Below are 23887 nucleotides of genomic sequence, written 5' to 3' on the forward strand. Positions count from 1 at the left end.
CTCATCCCTTCTCGCTCCGTTCGCGATCTCCGTCTCGTTTCTTCCTTCTCGATGTTCTCCCCGCTCAACGACGAGGCACTCTCGAGAAGTTTCAATTTATACGGAAAGTCGTCATGAGACCGAATGCACAAATACGTACGCCGCTACTACTAGTCCATTCATATCAGCTGGCATGATGTAAACACGACGGAATCGTGGCACTGCGAGATGTAGCTTTGCTGCACCGCGAATCATCTTCAGTGGATATTACGAGCGTTATACATGACGTGCTTTAATTGGCTTTCAATCAGAGGTCATGTAGGACTTTGTATAAATGATTTCGGTTCTCTAAAAAAATTCTGCGTCTGATAATCGCAGATCGAAATTATATTTCAATTATAAGAATAAACACACTGGATTCTATTGAATTTGAATAATCAAATTTGATATTTTAGAAATATATTAAATGTAAATATGTTATAAAATTCTCTGTTAAAATCTTTGGATTCTATTCAATGAATATTTGAAACAGCGAGTTGCTTAAACACTAGAATTGCATTTCATTAATATCTAAAACATTGAAAGAAAATCTACATTTCTCCATTAAAATTTAAAATGTATATTGTAAATTTTATTCAAATTACATTCTATATAAATATTGCAATTATATATATTCGATGAATATATTTCAAACATTATGTACTTTGTGAATATTCAAATGTATGAAAATTCGCGGAACCAATCCTGCTTGCGTCCCACGACGACCGATTGGATGGAATGCGAGTTGCATCGTGATCGCCTTTGACACCGCGCGCGTCGATGCACGTCGACACGGTGCGGAAAAAAGCGAAAAAGCGACGGGTTCGCGCGTGACCATTCAGTTTAAAGACCTTGAGAGGCACGCGGCGAAAAAGAGCATTCTTTTGCTGCCACCGGCAGCGAGAGCTGGCGGCGTTATGGTTGACGCCCTTTCTCGGTACAAGTTGGCGAGGGGGCAGGTGGGGAAGGCAGACCGGGAACACCTGTCGTTATAAATTACCGCGATGTGTTACGAGTAACGTGGAAGGGTGTCGCGCCTGCCTTCCTCATCCCCGTCAGAATTTCACACCCTTCCATCTCGCGTTTCGTATATATTCTCCTACTCCTATGGTTAAATAATAATTCTACAAAAAGGTTTTATGCAAATATATATCAAATATTTAGAAATATGTACTACGATACACATATTACGATCGTAAATATATAAAAAGAAATGAAAAAAAAAAAGAAAAAAAAGAGTAATTAAGCGTATCAAAATATGAATAATGACGTTTATACGTCGCAGAAAAAATAAATGGAAAAGATGAAAAGAGTATATGATAGAATATGTACTATATCAAAGTATAAATGGAGAAGAAATGTTGTTTGCACTTAGGTCATTTTTTCCACGTATATTTGTCACGACAAAATGCACCATGAAAACGAATTTAATATTTAAAAACAGATTAAATAGTTATTAAGAGGAATCCGGACATGATCGAGGATGAGAAACTTGGATCGCGCGACATTAAGACGAAAATTCGCGATCATCAAACTTTCCTCTCCCTTCCCCCCGCCCCCTCCCCGCCATTAAACGCGAGCATGGGAGGAGACGAATCTCGGCGCGCGGGAATCTCCGTTTTCTCGTGTAATGGAGCGAGGAATTATTTTCGAGGGTGGGTATTATTACGAGCGCTGAGAGAGAATCTCCGCGTGACGTTATCTCGGCGCGGGCCGAGGCAACCCCTCGCCACGGCAACGAAATTCAGAATACGTCACTGGTGTCAACCCCCGCGCGATGCGCGGTAGGCAGAGGGGTCGTGCACCCTTCTCCGATTGTGTGCGTGTACGTGTGTACGCGCGCGCGCGTATGTGTGGCGGTGAGAGGAACGCGCGGAACGCTTTATGAATGGAATGTTTCCACGCCAAGTGTGGCGAGAGAGGCACCCGTGTGTCCCACGTGTAAACACAATAATACCGACGTTTCCATTCATCAGGTCGACCCCGACGTAGCGGAACGACCTCGAGAAATGCCTTTAGAGGCGCCACGTGAATCGTGTATGAGTGCGTGTATGCGTATACACATGTACATACATCGCCCGTCCACCCTCTCCGTTAGATACTTTTTTTATTTTTTCGCGCGCTCCCCAATCCTCCGCGAGACTATTTAAAAGGCGGCTCGAGGTCTCGATTGTACCGTTGCCGACCCACCTTTCATTAATCGCCCCCGCAACTGTCTCCGTAGCCAAGAATTTCTGAGAATCCGAAATCCGATTACGTCAATTTGGCGCTCCTTGAAATTTTTCCTTTAAAATTTTTCTTGAAGATACTATACAATTACGAATGTAACCCGAATTAATAAAAGAATAGTTGTAGGCATCAGTGAACGTATTATAAGAATTACTCACCTCGATATAGCTTTATTCCTCAATATTTACTATAAAAGAATGAAAGTTTTGGTAAAAGGATAATCCAAAATTTAGAAAACAAAATCTGTTTTCTAAACATATCAAATGGTAGGAAAATAGTGAAATAAAAAGGCGAATAATCTTTACGATTGCGAGTGTGTGGAAAATAATTATAGATATCGGATCACAAATATATATGTAAAAATATGAATAACAGATACGAAATCTCTAACATATTTATATGATTTTTCATGGTCTGTCAAACTGGTTAAAGGCCAGATCGCCTAATTTGTGTTACCTGACGCACCGTTCCAAAATTAATGCAACTGTTAAATAACGTACAATCGGATGGCAAACAGTTTACTAATTTTGTTTGCGTAAAATTGCTAATGACGAGCTCCCCATTCAACAGGTCGACCGTGTGATGCAATACGAACCCGGTCTCTAAAAGCACGCTTTAAAGGCGTCACGTGTAGCACGTGTCCTCTCTCTCTCTCTCTCTCTCTCTTTCTCTCTCTTTCTCTCGTGTCTCTCTTTCTTTTACGCGCTTCTTCCCGAAGCCGAGACGAATCGCTATTTAAAGAGTAATTCGGTCGCGGGTCGCAACCGAACTTTACGACTCGCAATTCTCGCATTTTGTCAAGGATTTCTCGTCGCATCGCCGAAAATAGTCCGCAATCGTTGCGAATTCTAGCGCGTAACACGGGCTTTTATTAGCGGTAATTATCTTGTGATTCAGCAACAACTGCGAGCCAGGAACAATTTTCTCAGGCTCGCTTATATTTTATTCCATCGATTTTTTATTTGAAATAAGATGTTGGAGAGCGCGGACACGCTACAATTACCGTAGAATGGTAGGGTGGAGTAAGAGGCAGTTTCAGGGGGGAACGCTACGTCGTCGTGGATATTGCAACATTTATATGTATGCCTTACGCAAATTGTTTGGTTTCTTTTCTTCTCCCTATCAATGTAAGAGTCTTTTTATCTCGACTTCGATGATATAAACGTAGAATTGCATACATGTCGTGTATGTATAATTTCCCACTTTTAGCGAATCAAATATTTACGTCGGATTCTTTGAAAGATATATAAGAGTCGACTCTTATCTCTCCTTACTTATTGTTAGTGAAGAAAGAAATCCAGAAAAGCGTATAAACATTCGCTACTGAAGAATTATTTTTTTTTTCACGACCCGAGCTCCATAGATATAATTATAAGTATTTAAGGTACGCTTAATCTTTTTTACGTAAAGAGATAAAAGATTTTAAGTTGCATTTTCGCGTTACTCGCGTCGCTGCATCGTGACGATTAACGCGTTAAAATGCACTGTCGACGAATGAGACAAACGTCGCGTCGGCTTTGCAACGGACATTCATTTTGTAGCGCATCTACATTTCTTATAACTTTATACTTAATTCAGGTCCTCGTAGACTTCCGGGAAGTATTACGAGAGGAAGACAGGAATACGCATGCCACAAGAGTATATATATATATTTATATATATATACACACGAAAGTGCGTGCAGCTCCGCGAGCAAGAATATAAATGTAACGTACATGTACATATGTATGTATATGTGCGTTTGCGCGTCTGTGTGCGCGATATTACGTCGCGATCAAGAGCATACTCATCGCCGAGAGTACTAGTCTCTCTTTCGAGAGACTACTCTTCGACACATGGCGCGGTAATATGAAAACCGTGTGTTTACCGCGGCGACAACGCGGATGGGAGAGGGAAGGAATGGAGAGGAAGGTGGGATTAATTTAGGTTTAATTTTAATCAAGCCGCTCGCGGACTTTAATTTGTTTTTCTTTGAGGCAAGATTTTTGCGCGCGTAGTACATGTGAGCGACGGCGAGCAAAACTTTCTATGCTATGTACGCTATACGCGACGGCTCTGTCAATGTTGCGAGTTACGTTCACCCGTGGGAAATCTGCTCACGGATGCGGCGCGATCCAATACATTTTCTTTATACACTTTACTCTCGTAATTACGAAATAAGCAAACACCCCGGATTACGGAGAGAGTCCGCGCGTCTCTCGCTTCTGGTGTTGCCTCGTTGATGCAATGCGCGCCCTGCATATTCTCGTGACAATCACTCAATCATTTTTAATTACGCCACGAACGACGCGATATTTTTCATTTCGAGATAAGATTTATTTCCGATAAATAATTTTAAAGATGACATATGCAACGAACGCATACAATTACGAATATTGGGGACAAATAGTACGTGTAGAGATAATAAATATAATTATATATTATATATATGTATATTCAAAACGGTATTAAAATATTAAAATATTTTATATGTATATATTATATATTTTATATAAATAATTATTGAAAATCTTCCAAACTTTTCTCTTTTGAGGTAAAATATATATAAAATATATATTTTATTTCAAAAGATTTATAGCTCACCATGTGATATTGATGAAATTAACGATGACATTGTCTTGGAGATATTATATAAAACTCGCTTTTTTTACGATCTATAAATTTGCGACAAAATTCTATTTATAATTTTACGCATCATATGTAATACAGAAAGAAATTTATATATTTATATAATTATTAAAAATCTTTCAAACTTTTTTCTTTTGATATAAAATATATATTTTCTATCAAAAGAGAAAAGTTTGGAAGATTTTTAATAATTATTATCTTTGAAAATTATCGATTTTTAAATCATCACAGATGTGAAAATAAATCGAATCTTTTTTAATTATGACATTTACTCGTAATTACAGAAATATCAAGAATCGGATCGCGTTAAGAGGAGGTCATTGAGGTCAAACAAAGTAATGAGCGCTTGGTCCTTAGTCTGTGCCATAGAGCTGGGTCTGCTCCAGAAATCATCCCTGAAGGATGTCGCTATCTTGAGTTACTTGGACTTTCTGCATACCACGAAGAAGAACGCGCAGAGATCTTTCGATCTCGAGACGAATAATCACGAAAATGTTGTATCCAATGGTATATCCGTGAGTATCTTTGGTGGTTCCTGGCCGTTCATCGACCCGGCGCAAATTACGCAAATCACTTCGAGAAAGTCTGTCCGAAAACTAAGCAAGAAGGGAACATGGTTGACCAAGCGGCAAAGGAAGCCAAACTTTGACAGTACGCGTTGGGATATCAACCACGCGATGACGAATCTTTCGATCAAACGAGCCGCGTCGTCGTCGCTCAGAGAATCCCGACGTGAAAATCTCAGGGTATCAAATGGTCCGACGGGATTATCAGAGAACAAGTTTTCGTTGCTACAACTTGACACTCTGTCCAATCGCGAACGTTTGTCCGGACGTTTCGGATCGGCCGACGAAGACGAAAGTGTTTGTCAAGCGGCATCGGAGACGGATTCGATCGAGATTTCTCCGATTCCTCAGATTGATTATTCCGGTGCTGGGTATTCTAGATTCTATACGCAGAGTTGTCAAAAAAAAAAGTTGCGAAAAAATCGAACGGAATTGCCGGAATATCCCGATTACTTTTCAAATGTCTTGCGTATAGACGACAATAATACCGAGGACGATGATTTTGACACAACATCGGATGAAAATAATTACAACAAGCAAAGTGCGAAATTCACAAAACACGTTCCTCAAATTAATAATGAAATTAATACGTGTAAATCCGTTAAGAACGGAAACACTTTAGGTCACAGGAGGAGATCGTGGAAAAAAAAGAATCATCATCTAAGCAGCGAGAACCATTTGAAGACTAAAAAGAAAAGAAGAAATAAAATGGTACGACGGAAAGAAGAATTTGAAAATTCTGTAGCGAATAATGATAACTTGTCACAAATTTCCCTTGATTCGGAAAACTCTCTGGAATGCAATTCAAAGTGGAAAGATGACTCCGCTGTTGATACTCATGATACCACAAAAATTGTACAGAAACGTTATAACACACGGGGACATTCTAATGATTTTACGAATGCTATCTGTGCGCGTAAGAGAAATTTAAAAAGGACATCCAAGGCGATTATGCAAGATATTCAGGCGCACATACACAGTACGGAAATTGTGAAAAACATTGAAGATATTCTTCACTTGTTCGATAGTTCTGATGAACAACCGGATGATAAGGATCTTAATCGGGATTTTAATCGGGATATTTCGATGGAATACGATTGGATCGAATTGGAGAACAACGGCGAGCTTGACAATGGTGAAATAACGTCCCAGAAATCGGAACAATTATCCGATCCGACGGAATCATTAAGTAACGTTTGGAAACGGCGTGGGCGTCCTAAGAAACTGGGTGATACGATCGACTGCAACTTTGTCGACAAAACGGAAACGGCTTATCGAAGTGTCTTTCATGAATGCGTCAATTTCGATTCTCCGGTAGCGACGTCCTCCCTGAAAATAAACATGGATGAGAGCTGGAGATCGGAAGACAACGACAGCGGAGTGGAGATGATCCACTCATCTTGGCGCCGATCGGTATCATTCACTGAAGAATGCGATAACGAATTTGATAGTGCGCTACTACTGGCACGGAAGATTGTTAGCGACGATTCGGTGAAGGAAAAATATTACGATGACGACACATTGGAAAGCATATGTTACAAATATGATGAAACATCAGATGTTGAGATTATTAATAGAGATACTTCTTTTAACGATTCAGCCTCAGATGAGGATACGAAATTTATAAACCAACAACCTAAAACGAATATAATCACGTACAATAGAAAGAGCAATATTTGTAAACAGCCTTCAATGGACGGATTCATTGGTTGTAATTTGATCAAGAATAGAAACGGCAAGGTGAGCAATATTTAATTATTATATGTATATATAATTACTTGCGAAAATGTTTTAAAAATTCTATGAAACTTTTTAATATAAGAACGTTGAGCAAAGAATAAATAATTAAATAAAAAATAATAGTAAAGAATAAATTATTAAATAAAAAATAAAAAAATATATAATTATATATTTCTGTGATATAGTATATTTTTCTAGACAACACTTTTTTGAAATTTTCTAAATAACACTTGATTAATTTTATAAGTTATTGTAGATTAATATGGTAAATACAAAAATGAATGCGATCAGTGTGAATCAAAACATCTAACATTTAGATTCTAAATAATAATACAACAGGTTCGAGTTTTGACAAACGAGAAAATCAACTACACGGTAACTTTACTGGGAAGAAATCCGTCTGACCAGGGTGCCGATTTGGAATGTGATAGTGATAAAAAGCAATATCTTCTGCGAAGAATAACGAGAGCTTTGGCAAAAACCAGTAAGCAGAATCAGGCGGGCAAACTAGTATGGGGAAAATGTCAAGGATGGTGGCCAGGTAGGTATATCGAGGATAATGATTACAGCATTATTATGTACATATACATATAATCTATTAGAAATCGCGCGTTGCGAATTATAGCTCACTTTGTGATATTGATGAAATTAACAATGACATTGTCTTGGAGATATTATATATAAAACTCACTTTTTTTAAACGATCTATAAATTTGCAACAAAATTCTATTTATAATTTTACTCATCATATGTAATATAGAAAAAAAATTTTTAATAAAATACACACACATATATATGAAAGGCATATCAAGTTACGCACATACAATATGTGTGGTACATAAAATTGTAAATATTCTGTTTTGATTTTTTCGTGATTTATAGATTATCTAAAATCTAAAGTAAACTTAATACAACTAAATGAGAATATTATTCTCGTTATTTCGTAGACGTTAAATATAATGTTTAATATTTCGAATTTTTTTTTTCTTTTGATGAAATATTTTTAAAATCGAAACGCATGATGTTATAGGTGTGATCGTCGATGCCGAGCATGTAGGAATGCTTCCTACTTCTGGCAAATTGTGGGTCTATTGGATCGGAGAATCACAAATATCATTGGTAAATTAACGAAATATTCCACGATAGAAATATTTAGGAAAAAAAATGATAGGATATAAGTGATGTGATTGTAGCTCAAGGAAGAAACACAGATACAACCATTCTCGAGTAACTTGGAGCATCGATTGACGCAACCATCTCGAACTAAAAGTATTCGTTCACGTGCCATAGATACGACTATGCAGGTTCTTTGCTATCTTCGAGAATAAAATTAAAGAAAATAAAAATTACGTAAGGAATTACACTTCCAAAAATGCGATGTGCCGTTACAATTATTTTAGATGCTTCGCCAACGTTTCGACTGTACTCTGACAAAGCCTTATTATTTTTGGATACAACGGAATATAGCTGAATTCGAGAGCTGTAAGTCAGAAAAAAATCTATCTTTTATAATAATTTCTTTCTCTCTCACACACGCAAATAAGGAAAGATAATTTATTTGGTGTAACAGTGGATGATCTAATATTTTATCCATATCCCCAAAATATGCAAGAAAGACTGAACACCTTGAAAGAAATGAACATCAAAGCTGAAAAGAAAGCATGCCAGAGAAGTATATTGTCTTCTATTTTTATGATTATTTTAATACGTGCATATAACATCGATGCGTAAGTATATGAAAAGCTAATTTGATGCTTTGTGACTTTGTAGATTCACTAGAGACATTACCGGTAAAGAAACAAGTTGAAAAAAGCAAAGATATAAATACAAGTTGGAAACAAATCGAGGATGAGCGTTTACCTTTGCAAGACCAACATCCTGGTGTAATAGCTTGGGCGAAAATCGCTGGACATAATTGGTGGCCCGGTATATCTTGAGCGCACATATTTTTTTTTTTTTTTTTTTTTATAAAACTTATCTTTTTTTTATAAATTTGGTCTCTTTTTATAAATACAAAGAACTCTTCTTGCTTTTGTAGGGATGATTATTGATTATCGCGACGCCTGCTTAAAGGAACCGAGTTTTGGTTGTCAATGGGTTATGTGGTATGGTGATTATCAAATTTCAGAGGTAATAAGACTTGATATTGACACTTGAATAAAAAAAAATTTACATATTCAGAGATTCCTTTTTTTCTTTCTATATAACGTTGATTAATTGATTAATTATTTTGCAATTTAATAGATACGTCATCTAGAATTTTTGAAATTTAATAAGGGACTGGAGAAGATGCGCGACTTCGTTCAAAATACAATGAAGCAGTATTATGCCGAGGGCGTGCTTCAAGCTTCGAAGGTAAAAAAATTTATGAAATTATTCATTTAAGAATAAATAATATTATAATTTATTTGAACGTGATATGTGTACATGAAATAAATTCTCTTTCCAAAATTTCCAAAAACTTTTACGACAATTGAATGTGACTTTTTAGGATTATTGTTCGCGTTTAGGATGCTCCACGGATAACTGGACTTTAGATAATGTCTTTGAATATTTTTCAAATACGGATAATATTCACGTACCATATAACCAATTGCAAGTTTCAGACTCTAACAAGATATATGATAAATATTCCGCTGAGATAACAAAAAAAATCAACGAAATTAAATCCAAGCCGGATGTAGATGCTGTACGAAAGAAGAACATAAAAACAAGTGGTAAGTTAGATTACGCAATGCATATTATAAGTTGTACATATTATAAGTTGGCGGTCTCTAATATTAAACTTTTTATTCGTATTTTAACCGCAGATGCTCTGTGTCGCGTAATATCAGGAGAATGCGCGGTGGAAAAATTATGTTTGAAATGTTTGACGTTTCCTAAAGATGAAATAGAGGAACATCCATTCTTTATAGGATCTTTATGTAAAGACTGTTCGGTATGAGACAAAAGAAATACACTTTCATACATTTTTCGCATACAATCATACAAAAATAATGCTTATACCAGTCAAATGTATTTTCCATCGCAATAACAAGAGTTGTTTTATTTCAGCATGCGTACAAGCCGTGTATGTTTGTGTATGGGAACGATGGCAAGTGCGTAAGTATTCGGCAGTTCCGCGGCGATATTTAAAAATTTAAATATTAATGGCGCTTTTCATGTTTGATTTCAGTTTTATTGCACAATTTGTGCCGGCAGCGGAACTGTTCTTATTTGTGACGCAGACGATTGTCCACGGTTGGTTTACTCTCGTTTGAAATAAATTTTAACTCAACACTTAACGTGTTACGTGATATATTTATTTAATGTATTAATTAATTTCAGTGTCTATTGTACTGCCTGCTTGAAATTTTTGATATGCCCAAAATCGTACGAAGATATACTATTGGAAGATCCGTGGAAATGTTTTCTCTGCAGAGATGAATCTAAACAACCTACGAACGTGTTATTGCGTCCGCGATTGAATTGGAAAGAAAATTTGTCTACAATGTTTCGCACAGCCACTAATCCTGCACTTAATGATGTAAACTTTGTAAAATATACGAAGGAAAAGAAACCCATACGGGTACTGTCACTTTTCGATGGTTTGAGTACTGGTAAGAATTGAAAAATTTGTTTGATTTAAAAAATTTTTTTTTGTTTTTTGGAAACATAATCTTTATCATTATAATAGATTTCGTAAAATTCACGTTTTTATATAATTTGTTGTGTCATAATATTTAATAGGTTTTGTGGTGCTTCTAAACTTGGGAATCGCTGTGGACGTTTATTATGCGAGTGAAATTGACAAGAATGCCTTGATGATTAGCTCCTCTCACTTTGGCGATCGAATCACTTACTTAGGGGACGTGAGAAATATAACGAAGGAAAAGCTTGATGAAATTGCACCAATCGATTTATTAATCGGTGGATCACCGTGCAACGATTTGAGTATGGTCAATCCGGCGCGTTTAGGTCTTCACGGTATTTGTCAACGTGATATTCCTTCAAAACATTTTCTATACACGATAATAATTCTGATCTACTTTTACTTTAATTATAGATCCTAGAAGCACGGGCATTCTCTTTTTCGAGTATTGTCGAATTAAAAAATTGATGAAGAAAGCGAATAAACATCATCACTTGTTCTGGCTATTCGAGAATGTTGCTTCAATGCCAACCGAGTACAGATTAGAAATTAACAAGTGAGTTTTGTGAATCATTTCTTCAACAACGCGGCGGCGGATAATATTACAATCACGCGAAATCAACTTGTTGCGTTAATTACAGACATTTGGGGCAAGAACCTTACGTCATAGACTCAGCGGATTTCTCACCTCAGCGCAGACTGCGACTTTACTGGCATAATTTTCCTTTTAATCCATATTTGCCATTGTTTCACAATCAACAGGACGTTCAAGATAAGCTTACACCGAATTTAAATCGTAAAGCTCTTTGCAAGAAACTACGTACGGTTACGAGCAGGTCAAATTCCTTGCTACAAGGTACGTGTCGGATTTTTTTGTAAAAAAATTTTTCTGTCGGAAAAAATTCGTCAAGATTCCCTTTCTATTCTTAGGAAAAATGGAAGAAAAACCAATTTTGATGATGGGTGAAAGTGATAAGCTGTGGATCACCGAGCTTGAAGAAATTTTTGGCTTTCCGCGACATTATACGGACGTAAACAACTTGTCGGCTACAAATCGGCAGAAATTACTCGGTAAATCATGGAGCGTGCAAACTCTTACCGCCATATTGCGACCTTTATGTTTCTATTTTAAGTGTAAAGAAGATGAGACGAGCAACAATATTTCTGCTTTGCATGAAGACATTTCCCCTCTGTATCGCGATAAACATGTTTAGCAGAATTTCGTGGGCAAATAATTATTATAATTAGAAATGCATTAGTTTCGTTCTACGTTATATCTTTATACAATTTATCTAGATAGATATGTGTACGATGTGTAGAAAATAATTTTATACAGGGTGTCTGGTAATAATCGCCCACCTCTCATGGATAGATAAAGTAAGCAAAACCTAATAGAAAAGTTCTGTACTATTTTGCTATCTGCCCATGAGAGGTGGGGCGATTATTACCGGACACCCTGTATATTTAAAAATTTTTTATTTCTTACATATATACACATCTCTTTTTTTTCAAGATTTCTATTATTTATCAATGATCAACCGTAATAAACTTGCATATTATTTATATATGTATATATATATATATATATATATATATAATATGTATTGTATTACATATATGATGAAATAGTAAATTCTATCCATCACTTAATATTGATTTTTTTTATATTAAAAAAATTGCTCGCAATTATAAAATATATCTATGTTATAATCATAAAACACTTTCTTTCCATATCCATCTCCAATAGAAAATTAATGATCATTTAGAAGGCGCAAGTTGTATGATGTATGATATATACATATATACAAATGATATATACATATATGTAATATGCATATATATAGATGTTTTTACTATTAGGATTTATTAGGGCTCTGTTTCTTTCGATATCTCATTCGAAAATAGCCCTTGCGCGGTTCGCGACTCGTCGGTAACGTTGCATTTTCACTGACGTAAGGTGCGCCTCGATGCAACTGTAACAGTGTCGGAGGAACTCGAATACAGCCTGCTAAGCAGTTGACGTGCTGCGTGATCGATATTGATAATGGTGTGTTTATGTACACTTGCTGTTGTTCCATATCGACACCTCGAACTATACCTATAATTAAGTACGAATTATGCAAAACATCTGTCAAGAAAAATTTGTAGAGAGATTGATATCGATACTTACCAAAGCCATAACATGTGCATAAGGGCGATCTTTGCGTCAGTACCCGAAGAGTGGAGGTATCCGCCGATTCTTCCTCCGTTAAATCTATACCACAAAGCGCTACAATATTACCGTTTATAACGCTCAAAGCATGTGACGCTGGTACACCGAATAATCGCTGGGGAATAATGCACAGGGAAGAGAAAGGCACTCTGTAAACACATACCGAAAAACAGATTTATATTTTTGTTTAATACTCGAATGTTATTGTAATAATATATATAATGAAATATAAATACTAACGTATACGGCACTGCCTCATTGATGCTGCGCGATAGTTTTGTGTTGTAGAGACTGAAATAGCAAATGTTAAAATTAAAAATTGACACTATTATTAAAAACAAAACATTATGAAAGACAACATAGAGACTTACAGAGAATCATCATTGCCGCGTACGATATCGCTGAGATAAGACATCATCACAAGCTCACGTTGCTGATATGGTTCCATATTCCACTGGTATGGTCGCTCCATGGTCTTTTGCGTTACGGTACCTTCGGCCCGAGATTGAATTATACACAAATCATGCTCGCACGGCCTATTCCAATCAATAAAACTTTCGTCGCAAAACATCCATGAGCATTTCTGTGTAAAGATTTCATTCCCTTTTTCAGAATGCCAAAAACAAAAGTGTACCTATTATATCTGAAGAAATGTTACATTACCTGTTTATTTACGACTTTCGTACTAAAGATATTATCGTAATTATTCTTTTTTGTCGACGACATAATCTGCATGATAATCGACGGCCTCATCAGTTTTATCGTAAAAATCGCAAGATCCCAACCTAGATTTTGCGTAAAACCCATCGTATTTATCACGATAGGTAAACGGGATAATTCAGGCTCCTTTTTTAATCTGTCGATTAGCATTTTAACACCCTCCAGGTAGCGTGTGACGCATTGGGCGACGTTTACCTCATCGATGTACAGCTGGTAAACCGGTGTCTTTAAATGCGTGAAATTTGGCCCCATTAACGGCTCCTCGATTAAGTTGTACGAGATACAGCCTGGTGGTGTGCATTCTGCCTGACCAGGATCTATGTCCACAAGGACTACTTTTTCACACGTGTGCAACAAACTGTTGATCAAATATCGCGCGCTGGTGGACTTGCCGACGTTTTTACCGCCAGCGATCAACGTGCAGGACCATTCGTTCTCACACCAGCGACTCAACATTTTCTGTGCGATATTGATAATACACGGATCGGTGATCAATCGTTTACAATTGGAATCGTCGTATTGTTCGAGATGTAGATCGGCTTGTAATATTATCTCGGCTCGCTTGGGGTGTGTCCAGTGATAGTATGAGGAAATACTTTTATTCGGAAACAATTTGGAGTATCGAAAATAAGTTTCCAAAAAGATCGTCAAATTGTTTTCGACGTTTTGCAATACGAGAACGGCGTCTCCTGGTTGAACATTATCGATCTCGACTTGCAGTTTACTCTCCGAATCTCGAGTGATACCTTCCTTGGCGAGTGCTAGCCAGATATCATCAATATTGCTATCTTCGGAATGTACTCTGCTCGTTTCTATAGCAATTTTGCTGTATCCTCGAGGAGAGTACACTTGTATGATATTAGTCGACTTATTTAATATATACCCGTAAATTTGTACAGCGCCATATAACACTTTTACTGACAGCTTGCCAGTGAAACATAATCTGCTGTCACTTTTCATTTTAACAATAACTAGATTTTTTATGGAATAAAATTCTGGTGCTTTTTTCTTGTGCGATGACTGATGTGTGTAACTTTTAACACAAGGACATTTATGCAATTTTTCTGTATTACAATTTATAGATTTTTTACTTTTGACATGTTTTTTACATGTAGGATTTCTGTCAGGACTGCTCATATTACTGATGCTAATATTTTCTAATTTATTCTCAATTTTATCTTTAGTTTCGTTATTTTCACCTGTATTTGACGTCACAGATGTTTGCATGCGAGTGTTATGCTTAAAATTTATAGATTTAGCGACTATAACGCATGCTTCTTCATTGGACGGTGTATCTATTTCAAAAATGTCATTGCAAAATATCTTCTTGTCTATATTTGTCTTTTGCTCCTGTTTAAATATTTGAGGGAGATTTAATACGACATTATCCGAACGACTCTCAATCACAAGTGGTGATTCTATATTTCTTTTTTCTTTTGGAGCAATTTGAGTCCAATCATCTATTTCATCTTTCATCTCTTCTTCGGAATTATCCACTTTCCAATCACTGTCTATCTTATTATCTATTTCTTCCTCAGAACTCTTCCATCTTATAGAATCAACTGTAGAATCTGGAATTAAAATAAAATTATGTGCAATTATAATTGAGAATTTAGAAAAATATTAGTTTAGATATAATGACAGATGATTTTCTATTTACTTGTGATATATAATAACAAATCAATATAATAACTAAAAAAATTAAGTTTTTATAGTTTTATTGAGAGATTTATTGAGAATTACTTTACTATTTAATTTTTTTTCCTTGCTTAAAAATAAATTGCTTCATTTATAGAAGGCTAAACTGACTCACCTGAAGGAATATTCTGCACATTGTCAATGTCCATATTATTGATCAAATTTATAATAGTATTTTTGTAAGAAAATATAGATTTATGTTTGCTAATAAAATGTTCTTTTATCTTTTGCGTCGTCAGTTGCCTATAAAATCAAAAATAAAATAATGAAATCATGTTCAACAATAATATTTTAAATAATATTGCACTATTTTAAATATTATACTATATAAATTATTTAATAGTACTATACTGTATAATCATGTGACTACAATGATGGAATTCCAATATTTTTATTCATGCGCTTTAAATTATTTTACCTATGTTTTAATTTTTTTCAATTTAGTCTTTTTTTTTCTTTTATCCATATATTATATTTAATTCATTTATAGAGAAGAATATTTATCTATTTGTGCTTATAAGTTTTTAACATATTATATAGGTGTAGGCAAAAATCTAATCCAACGCTCCACAAGATTTTATTCACACAATTTTGAATTATTTTACTCACGTTTTAATTTTTTTTCAATTTACTCTTTCTCTTTATCTGTATATTATGTTTAATCCTCATTATTAAAGAAGAATATTTGTCTATTTGTACTCATAAATTTTTAACATATTACTCGTGTAGGTAAAAATTTAATCTATAAAATTTTATTCACGTGACCTTGAATTATTTACTTACGTTTTAAGTTTCTTCAATTTAGTTCCTTTCTTCGTATGTTATGTTTAACTTTCATTAACAAAAGATATTTATTTATTTATACTCATAAATTTTTAATATATTATACACGTGTAGGCAAAAATCGAACCCAACCTTTCATCTTATGGTTCCAAATTCCAACAAAACGACGCTTTATGAGATTTTTGGTTGTATTGTTTGCTCTTCTTCTTTATGTTTAGTTCGCCACGTCCCAGTATTGTTTGATCTTTGGTCTTCGATTCTGGAAAAAAGGAGTAGCCAAGAATTTCAGAATGGTGTTCAAAAATTTACTCGTCGGAGTAATATTTCATTGACCAATTAGAAGAAAAAGAGCAAAAATTTCTTCGTTTAGATTAGTCAATGAAACAATGACGAGTAGATTTTTGAACGCAACGCATAAAGTAGGGTTCGAGATTTAGTAAGTTTAGTAACAATTTGGAATCTCTTTCTGATTGGCCGTCCAGTGCATTTCCAGCTTCCAAAGTGATGGCGTTGCTGTATGAGGGATTTAACGAAAGACCGAGATGACCGCTCTTGCTTTCCCTTTATTTCACGCTTTATCAGTGTGGACGGCAGTTGACGAAATCGTGTATATGTGTGAATGTGTGTTACGGGGGAGTTGTATTCAATATTGCTAACCAAAATTAAAACATGGAGTTGTCAATTACATACTGTTTTTGCGGCCGTTCGTACGATCCTCAGCAATTTATGATACAGTGTGACGTGTGCAAGGAGTGGTACCACGGCGGGTGAGTGTTTGCGAGCTTAAAAATGCACCTGTAAAACTCGGCGTCTACGACGCGACTGTGACGTTCGACGACCGCGGCATTAGTTTTCTTTCGCAATCCCGAGAATTTTCCTCGCCAAATTGTACCTGCGAGAACGCTCGCTCGCACGTGTTTCATCGTGGACACTAAGCACGGCCCGGATTCGCCGGCATTTGAGTTGCAAACAATGTTTTGTTGATAGTAACATAACCTACACTAAGCGTCACTGACCTTCCATGTTCAGCGTCTTTTTTACGTTATTTGCAGACGCATAATGCAATAGGAATAATGGGAGTACCTATTGAATTTACCAAGCTTGATTAAAATACTCATTTATATATATATATCGTGATTTTTATGTTCTTGTATATAATGTATTACAATTGTGAGTTTTTCAAATTCTGAATATGAATAATGCATTACATATTATTGTTTTCTTTTAGATGCGTGGCTCTGAAGGAATACATGACTACAGATCTTGATAAATATCACTGTCCACGATGCGAAGCCATGTGTGGTCCTTCTCTAAGTAAGGCTATTGAATGTCATTAATTATTTGAAGTATATTTTTAAATAAGATTTATATCTTTATCAATATTTATCTCGGTCTATAGTGAAGACTAGGATGAACTGGCATAGACATGATTATACTGAACGCGACGCGGATACAAAACCTGTTCAAACTGGAACTCCAGTGTTTATACGAGAGCTGAAGTCTAGACACTTTCCCAAAGCTGATGAAATTGTGAAGCATGTGAAAGGACAACACTTAAGTCTTCAATATTTGCAGACAAATGGCTTTGAAAATCCTATTATTGTTGACGGAAAAGATGGACTTGATATGACCATACCCCCTCAGAATTTTAGTGTTTACGATGTTGAGACTTATATAGGTAAGAAGAAGGCATAAAAGTTTCCGGATTAAATATAATGGATATTTTGTTTATTACACGATATTATTACAGCGTGCATATATGTATAATTGACTGTTATTATTCTCAGGTGGTGATCGAGACATGGATGTAATTGATGTTACTAGACAAAGCAACATACGTATGAAATTAAGAGACTTTGTAGAATATTACAACTCTCCCTCCCGAACAAGAGTATTAAATGTCATAAGTCTTGAATTTACTAATACTGGGTATATTAAATATTCATTGCCTATATATATATATGGCTTTGTAAATCCTTTCTAGAACATATACGTACTAATCAAACAATTGCAGTCTTTCATCAATGGTTGAAGCGCCGTACATCGCGCGTAAACTCGACTGGGTTAATTCGGTATGGCCGCGTGATTGGCCCGAAGACAATGATATAAAGCGACCCGAAGTACAAAAGTATTGTTTAATAGGAGTCAAAGACAGTTTCACAGACTTTCACATTGATTTTGGGGGCACATCTGTGTGGTATCACGTGTTGCGCGGTGAAAAAGTTTTCTATCTAATCAAGCCAACACCAGCGAATTTGCAATTGTATCAGCATTGGATGTGTAGCTCAACACAGAGCGAAACTTTCTTCGGGGATCAGGCTGATGCGTGTTACAAGTGCGTGATTAAACAGGGTCAAACAATGATGATTCCCACAGGCTGGATACACGCAGTACTTACACCGGTGGATTCTTTAGTTTTTGGTGGAAATTTTGTTCATAGTCTTAATATTCCAATGCAAATACAGTGAGTAGAGGAAATTAATCTAGAATTTATCTAAATTAATCAATCTAAATTAAAGAATATTTACTATTTATTTAGTGGTGAAATTGTGTGCTATTTTGTAGAATATATGAATTAGAAAGGAAAATGAAGACTCCAGCAAAGTTTCAATATCCTGGCTTTGAAACGATTAATTGGTTCGCAGCTAAGAAACTGCTCAAAGAATTGAAGGAATTGAATAACGAGGGGAAAAAGTGTCCATCATATTTTTTACAAGGTGTGAAGGCGTTGCTTGGGATTCTCAAGCAGTGGAACACAGATAAGGATGTAAGTTAGAACGTTTTATACATTCAATTTTAATTGAAAAAAAGTAAAAAATTAAAATTGAAAGAGAATAACGAACGTATAATTTCAGTATAGTATGATTAGTCGCGGTCAGATACCAGAAACAATAAATAGCCAGAAATTATTGAAGGATCTTAGCAAAGAGATACGACACGCGGAACGGTACTTAATATCCCTAAATCCGCCGAAACCGGAACGTGAAAGTAAACGAAAGAAGAAGAAGCCATTGAACAAGGATTTCGTAGACTTTGATTACGCCGATAAGATGGCTGATAACGCCTTGAAAGCGACGTTGAAGGAAACGAATAAAGTGGAACCTTCCTTGATCGAGCAGCCGTTACCAAGGCCACCGTTAAAACTTACATTACCGAAACCCATCATGTTTCCCGATGTTAAGCCGACCTTGACGAGCAAACCTGCCAATAGCAATAAACGACAATTGTCTAAGCCGGGGAAACAGAGCCCTACTGTAATTAGATTTAAGCTCGGCAACAATGAGGTTGTCAGAAGTACAAACGACAATATAAACATTTACGGTGGTAATGTTACGACCGATCACACAGCTCTTCGGACAGCGAAGGAACCGCTCCCGTGGAATCAGACATCGTCTGTGTACGATTTTCACGATGGCAGTAATGAAAGCGATTACGGTCTCGTGATAGACGAGTCACAGAAGCGGAAACGGGCGCCGAGATCGAACACGCAGAAACGATTCAAGCGCGATTATGACGGCGACGTTGATGTGCTGAGCGACGCGCCGAAAAACGGCATAGAGGAATTGTTGAAAGCATCGGCGTACACCCTCGGAAACGGAGCTCAAAGGATAGATGTTGCGTATGTATAAATTTAGACATATAAATATTCTTATTCACAATGACTGCAACGAAAAATAATTTTAGGCCGTCGACTATAATACAGCAGTACAGTCAATCTATGCCCCCTCCCACTGGGTAAGTTATTTCGATTTTGAAACTCTCTATTTTCATATTAGATTTTGTAGTTTGTCATTTTACAACTTTTCTAATTAATGTTAGACAGGGTGCTTAATAAAAAGTTTTAGCAAACGCATAATATAAATTGTTGTAACTTTATTATTATTATTATTATTATTATTATTATTATTATTATTATTATTATTATTATTATTATTATTATTATTATTATTATTATTATTATTATTATTATTATTATTATTATTATTATTATTATTATTATTATTATTATTATTATTATTACTATTAGTATTATATATCTATTAGTTTCTTTTCAAATTTCTGTAGATTTATTTTTATTAGAAGTAATTTATAATATAATAGTTATACAGTGTAAATATCTGACTTTTCCTCTTTCGAGCATGTGCAAAAGGTCTTTAGTTACAATTGAATGCTTATTAGGGGATTATTGTAGTTTTTAACCGTGCAGAGGAATGAATTTGATTTCTTGGTGTCTTAGTATTTATAAATTGAAAACGATCAGTTCCGACAGGGCGTCACCGTCCACGCGGGAGGCTATCGCCGGGATGTTATCGTTTAGCCAACAAAGTTATTCGACAACGAGTAATCCTGCAAAATCTTCAAGATCTACTAAAAGCCAACAAAATGATGACGATGACGATGATGATCAGTCGATAGAAAATATCGATAAGGTTCATCAAGATGATGATTTTAGTATGTATACAGCAAAAGAAATATTTTAAATAAAATATCAATATTTTTTTCTTGCGATGACATTACTAAATTCATACTATTTGCAGTTTATCCAGCTTTAGATGCTTCTGATGACGAAGATTATATCTTCAAGCCTAAGGCAAAGAGTCAAATCGATGAAGCATGGAATCCTAAAGCCAGAGTGGGTCCCCTTTTACCAAAAACGAATCGACCAGCACGGGAAGGGGTAAAGAAAACATCCGTGGAAAAGGGCCTGGAAGCAGCCGCGGCGAAGCGAGCAAAACAATCGGTAATTAATTGTTATTTCATTCAATGCTATTTCATTTTATTCTGCGCATAATTATTAGGTGTATTTGTGTATCTTACACATTTACAAATACATTAAACTTCTTTCAATATTGTTAAATACTTTAATTTAGTATACTGTCCGACAATAATTCGTTCCATTCTTCTAGCGAGATAAGTATTGAATATATTACATATCCTATACTTATCTCGCTAGGGGAATGGAACGAATTATTGTCGAACAGTGTACATTATTCCAGTTAATAAAAATATATTCAATGTGTGTATGTGTGTGTGTATGATATAAAACTTTTTTTTTATATCATTGTTTATCATTGCACATAATCAATATCTTATCATTCATAACTTTCCTTAAACATCATAATTCCATGTTTCTTGCATACATTTTATATAGGATGAATACCTGGATAACGACATGGACAAGATTACCAAGAAGAAATTGGTAGGCATATTCGACTTTTGCAGTTTAATCTAAAATTCTGTAATGCTATACTTTTCTGTAATTCTTAGACTGTACATATTTTGTAGTTTTACAATTATGTTTTTTGTAATTACAATTGTAATTCTTAATTCATAATTTTTGTGAATGTATTTTTTTCTGTTTGAAATTTCAGTTAGCACTATACAATATTTTAGTTTCTATTTTTATTGCACATATGCAGTGATTGTCAGACATGTAATTTGCCATCGCTAATCTACAGACAGAATATATTTTTGTTGATAATTCTATATATCTTCCTTCCTATGTTCATTATTTATTTCTACTTTTATGCTGTTATTATAAATTAACGAAAATTAATAATGTAAATTTTATTTTATGCATGTAATAGGGTACCAACAAACGGACATATAACAAAAAGAAACAAAAGGATCCTACGGTTACTGCAGTGGGAACTACATCGTCCACTGCAGTCTCTGAAAATGTTATAAAATCGCCGATTGGATTCGGATCAATACTGACTAGCCCTAATAGACTTAGAGATGTTAAAGCCAAACTTGCAGCTCCGGTTCCCATTGGTAAAGTATCGATTTTTATATTTATGCTTTTTTTACTAATTTAAAAATTTGTGTGTCTATGAATAATAGCTGATTGGTAATAGTGAAGAAAAATGGATAACTATAAATTTTCAGAACGAAAGCCGAAAAAAGGAATGAAAACGGCAAAACAACGTCTAGGAAAGATTCTGAAGCTTCATAAAATGATGCATTAAATAATAATAATAATAATATAGATAATAAAAAGAAGAAAAAAACCATAACCATGTCAGTTTTTACTCGTGTATAGAATCGTGTAATAGTTGTACATTATTATGTAAATATAATACATTTTTCATTAAGGTGACATGGTCATCTGACAGAAACAAGTTAATTGTACAAATTAGCATTGTGCGCGTTTTTTCTAAGAGATACTTATATTTATTATTGTCATTTAATTTTAAGTAAGAAGAAATATATATACATATATGTATTGTGTACACGGGATCGAAAATAACCAGAGAAAAATGCAATGCATAGAAAGTCCAAAACTTTATTTAACAAGCTTACATGTTTTTCTCTGGACCTAAAATAAATGGAATTATTATTTTCTCTCATATATATATATATATATATATATATATATATATATATATTTGTGTGTATGTGTGTGTACACACACACAATGTACAGTATATATATATATATATATATATATATACAGTCGGACCTCTGATCCTACGACAAAAATTTGAGAGTGGGGGTATAATTCCTCTTTCGCGGTCGTAGCATGAGAGGATTTTTTGTCGTAGGATAAGAGGTCCGACTGTATATATATACGTACAGGGTGTCCCAGAATTCTAGCACATTCATGGAATGCACAGCGTGCTTGTCCCTATACTCCCAAAATTAACTGACGAATATAATTGTGTTAATTTTTTAGCTCTATAAAGTTTGATTTGCGAAAAAATCCATCTTTCAATTGCTTATAACTCGAAAATTATTGATGCTTCGATATTTTTGCTGGGGAAAAGTTACTTCTTCTGGCACGGACAATCACGCTATGCATTCTCAAATGTGTGTTCTTAATTTCTAGGACACCCTGTACAATAACTTTTGATATCTCGATATATATCAGTAACATGATATTTATATTATAGTACTGATTGCAAATGCTTTATGTGATGACTTGATGTACACAGTTCAGTTGACAACGATTTGAAGGAAAAACTTTATCAATCCATGGATTGTAGCGTATATACTTTATTATTTCCATAAGATTATCGTAATTTAATTTATAACTAATAGATGAATCAAATTAAATGTGATTCAATAGGATTTTTTTTATTAGCTATTAAACATTTCACCGTCCATTATCAAGAATAGAGAATTTCTCACCACGCGCTGCATAGTATATTTTTGCATTTCTTAGAGTATACAGTTATGTGTAAAAAACTTTTCTCTGTTATATATTATTTGATCGTAATTGTATCCGAAGATGTTTCAGCATAACGCAAATACAATTTCTAATTTAACACAGCTATAACATGACGACTGCATACAACAATGCTTTTGTTATATAGCAGCCTAGTTGAGCCTCCAAATTTATAATATTAACTCAGAATTACCCTCACATTTAAAATAAAGCACTGTTGCTGTATACTATTTTTAAAAATAAATAATAACGCATGGGTGCTAAGTTGCTAATTGGTAAGGTAGTCATTTCATAATTATCAGGCCCAGATTCTCAGTTCCTGGCCTTGCTATCTCGCATAATAATCGAAATTATAGTGGAATTATTCCAATATAAACAAAAATCTGTTTATATACAAGACTTAATCCAATAATAGGAAAATAGCACTGCATTTTATTAAAAATTTCATAAAGAAAAGCATCAAGGAAGTTTAATGCAATTAGATCAGATATATT

General features: G+C 34.9%; 3 protein-coding genes across 17 annotated transcripts in view; 2 read left to right on the top strand and 1 right to left on the bottom strand.

Annotated features, from left to right (window-relative positions):
* Window positions 1-12026, top strand: part of Dnmt3 (DNA methyltransferase 3) — a 134774-nt gene extending 122748 nt beyond the window's left edge. For all 13 annotated transcript variants that reach the window (XM_072890739.1, XM_072890750.1, XM_072890744.1 and 10 more), the window contains 18 exons: window positions 5160-7181; window positions 7521-7722; window positions 8212-8300; window positions 8375-8485; window positions 8582-8663; window positions 8752-8853; window positions 8952-9107; window positions 9220-9311; window positions 9426-9536; window positions 9673-9898; window positions 9992-10119; window positions 10236-10283; window positions 10357-10421; window positions 10509-10780; window positions 10911-11147; window positions 11227-11368; window positions 11454-11668; window positions 11743-12026. In XM_072890739.1, coding sequence (XP_072746840.1) covers window positions 5160-7181; window positions 7521-7722; window positions 8212-8300; window positions 8375-8485; window positions 8582-8663; window positions 8752-8853; window positions 8952-9107; window positions 9220-9311; window positions 9426-9536; window positions 9673-9898; window positions 9992-10119; window positions 10236-10283; window positions 10357-10421; window positions 10509-10780; window positions 10911-11147; window positions 11227-11368; window positions 11454-11668; window positions 11743-12026 — 4584 coding nt within the window. The remainder of the gene's footprint in view (window positions 1-5159; window positions 7182-7520; window positions 7723-8211; window positions 8301-8374; window positions 8486-8581; window positions 8664-8751; window positions 8854-8951; window positions 9108-9219; window positions 9312-9425; window positions 9537-9672; window positions 9899-9991; window positions 10120-10235; window positions 10284-10356; window positions 10422-10508; window positions 10781-10910; window positions 11148-11226; window positions 11369-11453; window positions 11669-11742) is intronic.
* On the bottom strand, window positions 9562-16564 carry LOC140665059 (polynucleotide 5'-hydroxyl-kinase NOL9). The gene is made up of 7 exons (XM_072890756.1): window positions 16226-16564; window positions 15558-15685; window positions 13688-15315; window positions 13396-13607; window positions 13265-13315; window positions 12983-13173; window positions 9562-12910 (listed from the first exon to the last, which is right to left on the bottom strand). The coding sequence occupies exons 2-7, from the start codon at window positions 15589-15591 to the stop codon at window positions 12669-12671; spliced, it is 2358 nt and encodes a 785-aa protein (XP_072746857.1). The 5' UTR covers window positions 15592-15685; window positions 16226-16564; the 3' UTR covers window positions 9562-12668.
* Window positions 16565-16803: 239 nt separating this feature from the next.
* Window positions 16804-23495, top strand: LOC140665289 (histone lysine demethylase PHF8). 3 transcript variants are annotated; one of them, XM_072891206.1, is made up of 13 exons: window positions 16804-16992; window positions 17454-17539; window positions 17625-17903; window positions 18013-18154; window positions 18240-18689; window positions 18791-18992; window positions 19081-19844; window positions 19910-19960; window positions 20487-20677; window positions 20764-20966; window positions 21378-21425; window positions 21814-22000; window positions 22115-23495. In XM_072891206.1, exons 1-13 carry the CDS (start codon window positions 16895-16897, stop codon window positions 22192-22194), a joined length of 2781 nt encoding a protein of 926 aa, XP_072747307.1. In that variant the 5' UTR covers window positions 16804-16894; the 3' UTR covers window positions 22195-23495. The 3 variants fall into 3 exon arrangements, with proteins under 3 accessions (XP_072747307.1, XP_072747308.1, XP_072747309.1); XM_072891207.1 differs by having other exon boundaries at window positions 20496-20677; XM_072891208.1 differs by lacking the exon at window positions 21378-21425.
* Window positions 23496-23887: the final 392 nt, after the last annotated feature.

Source organism: Anoplolepis gracilipes, chromosome 4, assembly GCF_047496725.1.
Source record: "Anoplolepis gracilipes chromosome 4, ASM4749672v1, whole genome shotgun sequence".
Taxonomy (NCBI): Eukaryota; Metazoa; Arthropoda; class Insecta; order Hymenoptera; family Formicidae; genus Anoplolepis; species Anoplolepis gracilipes.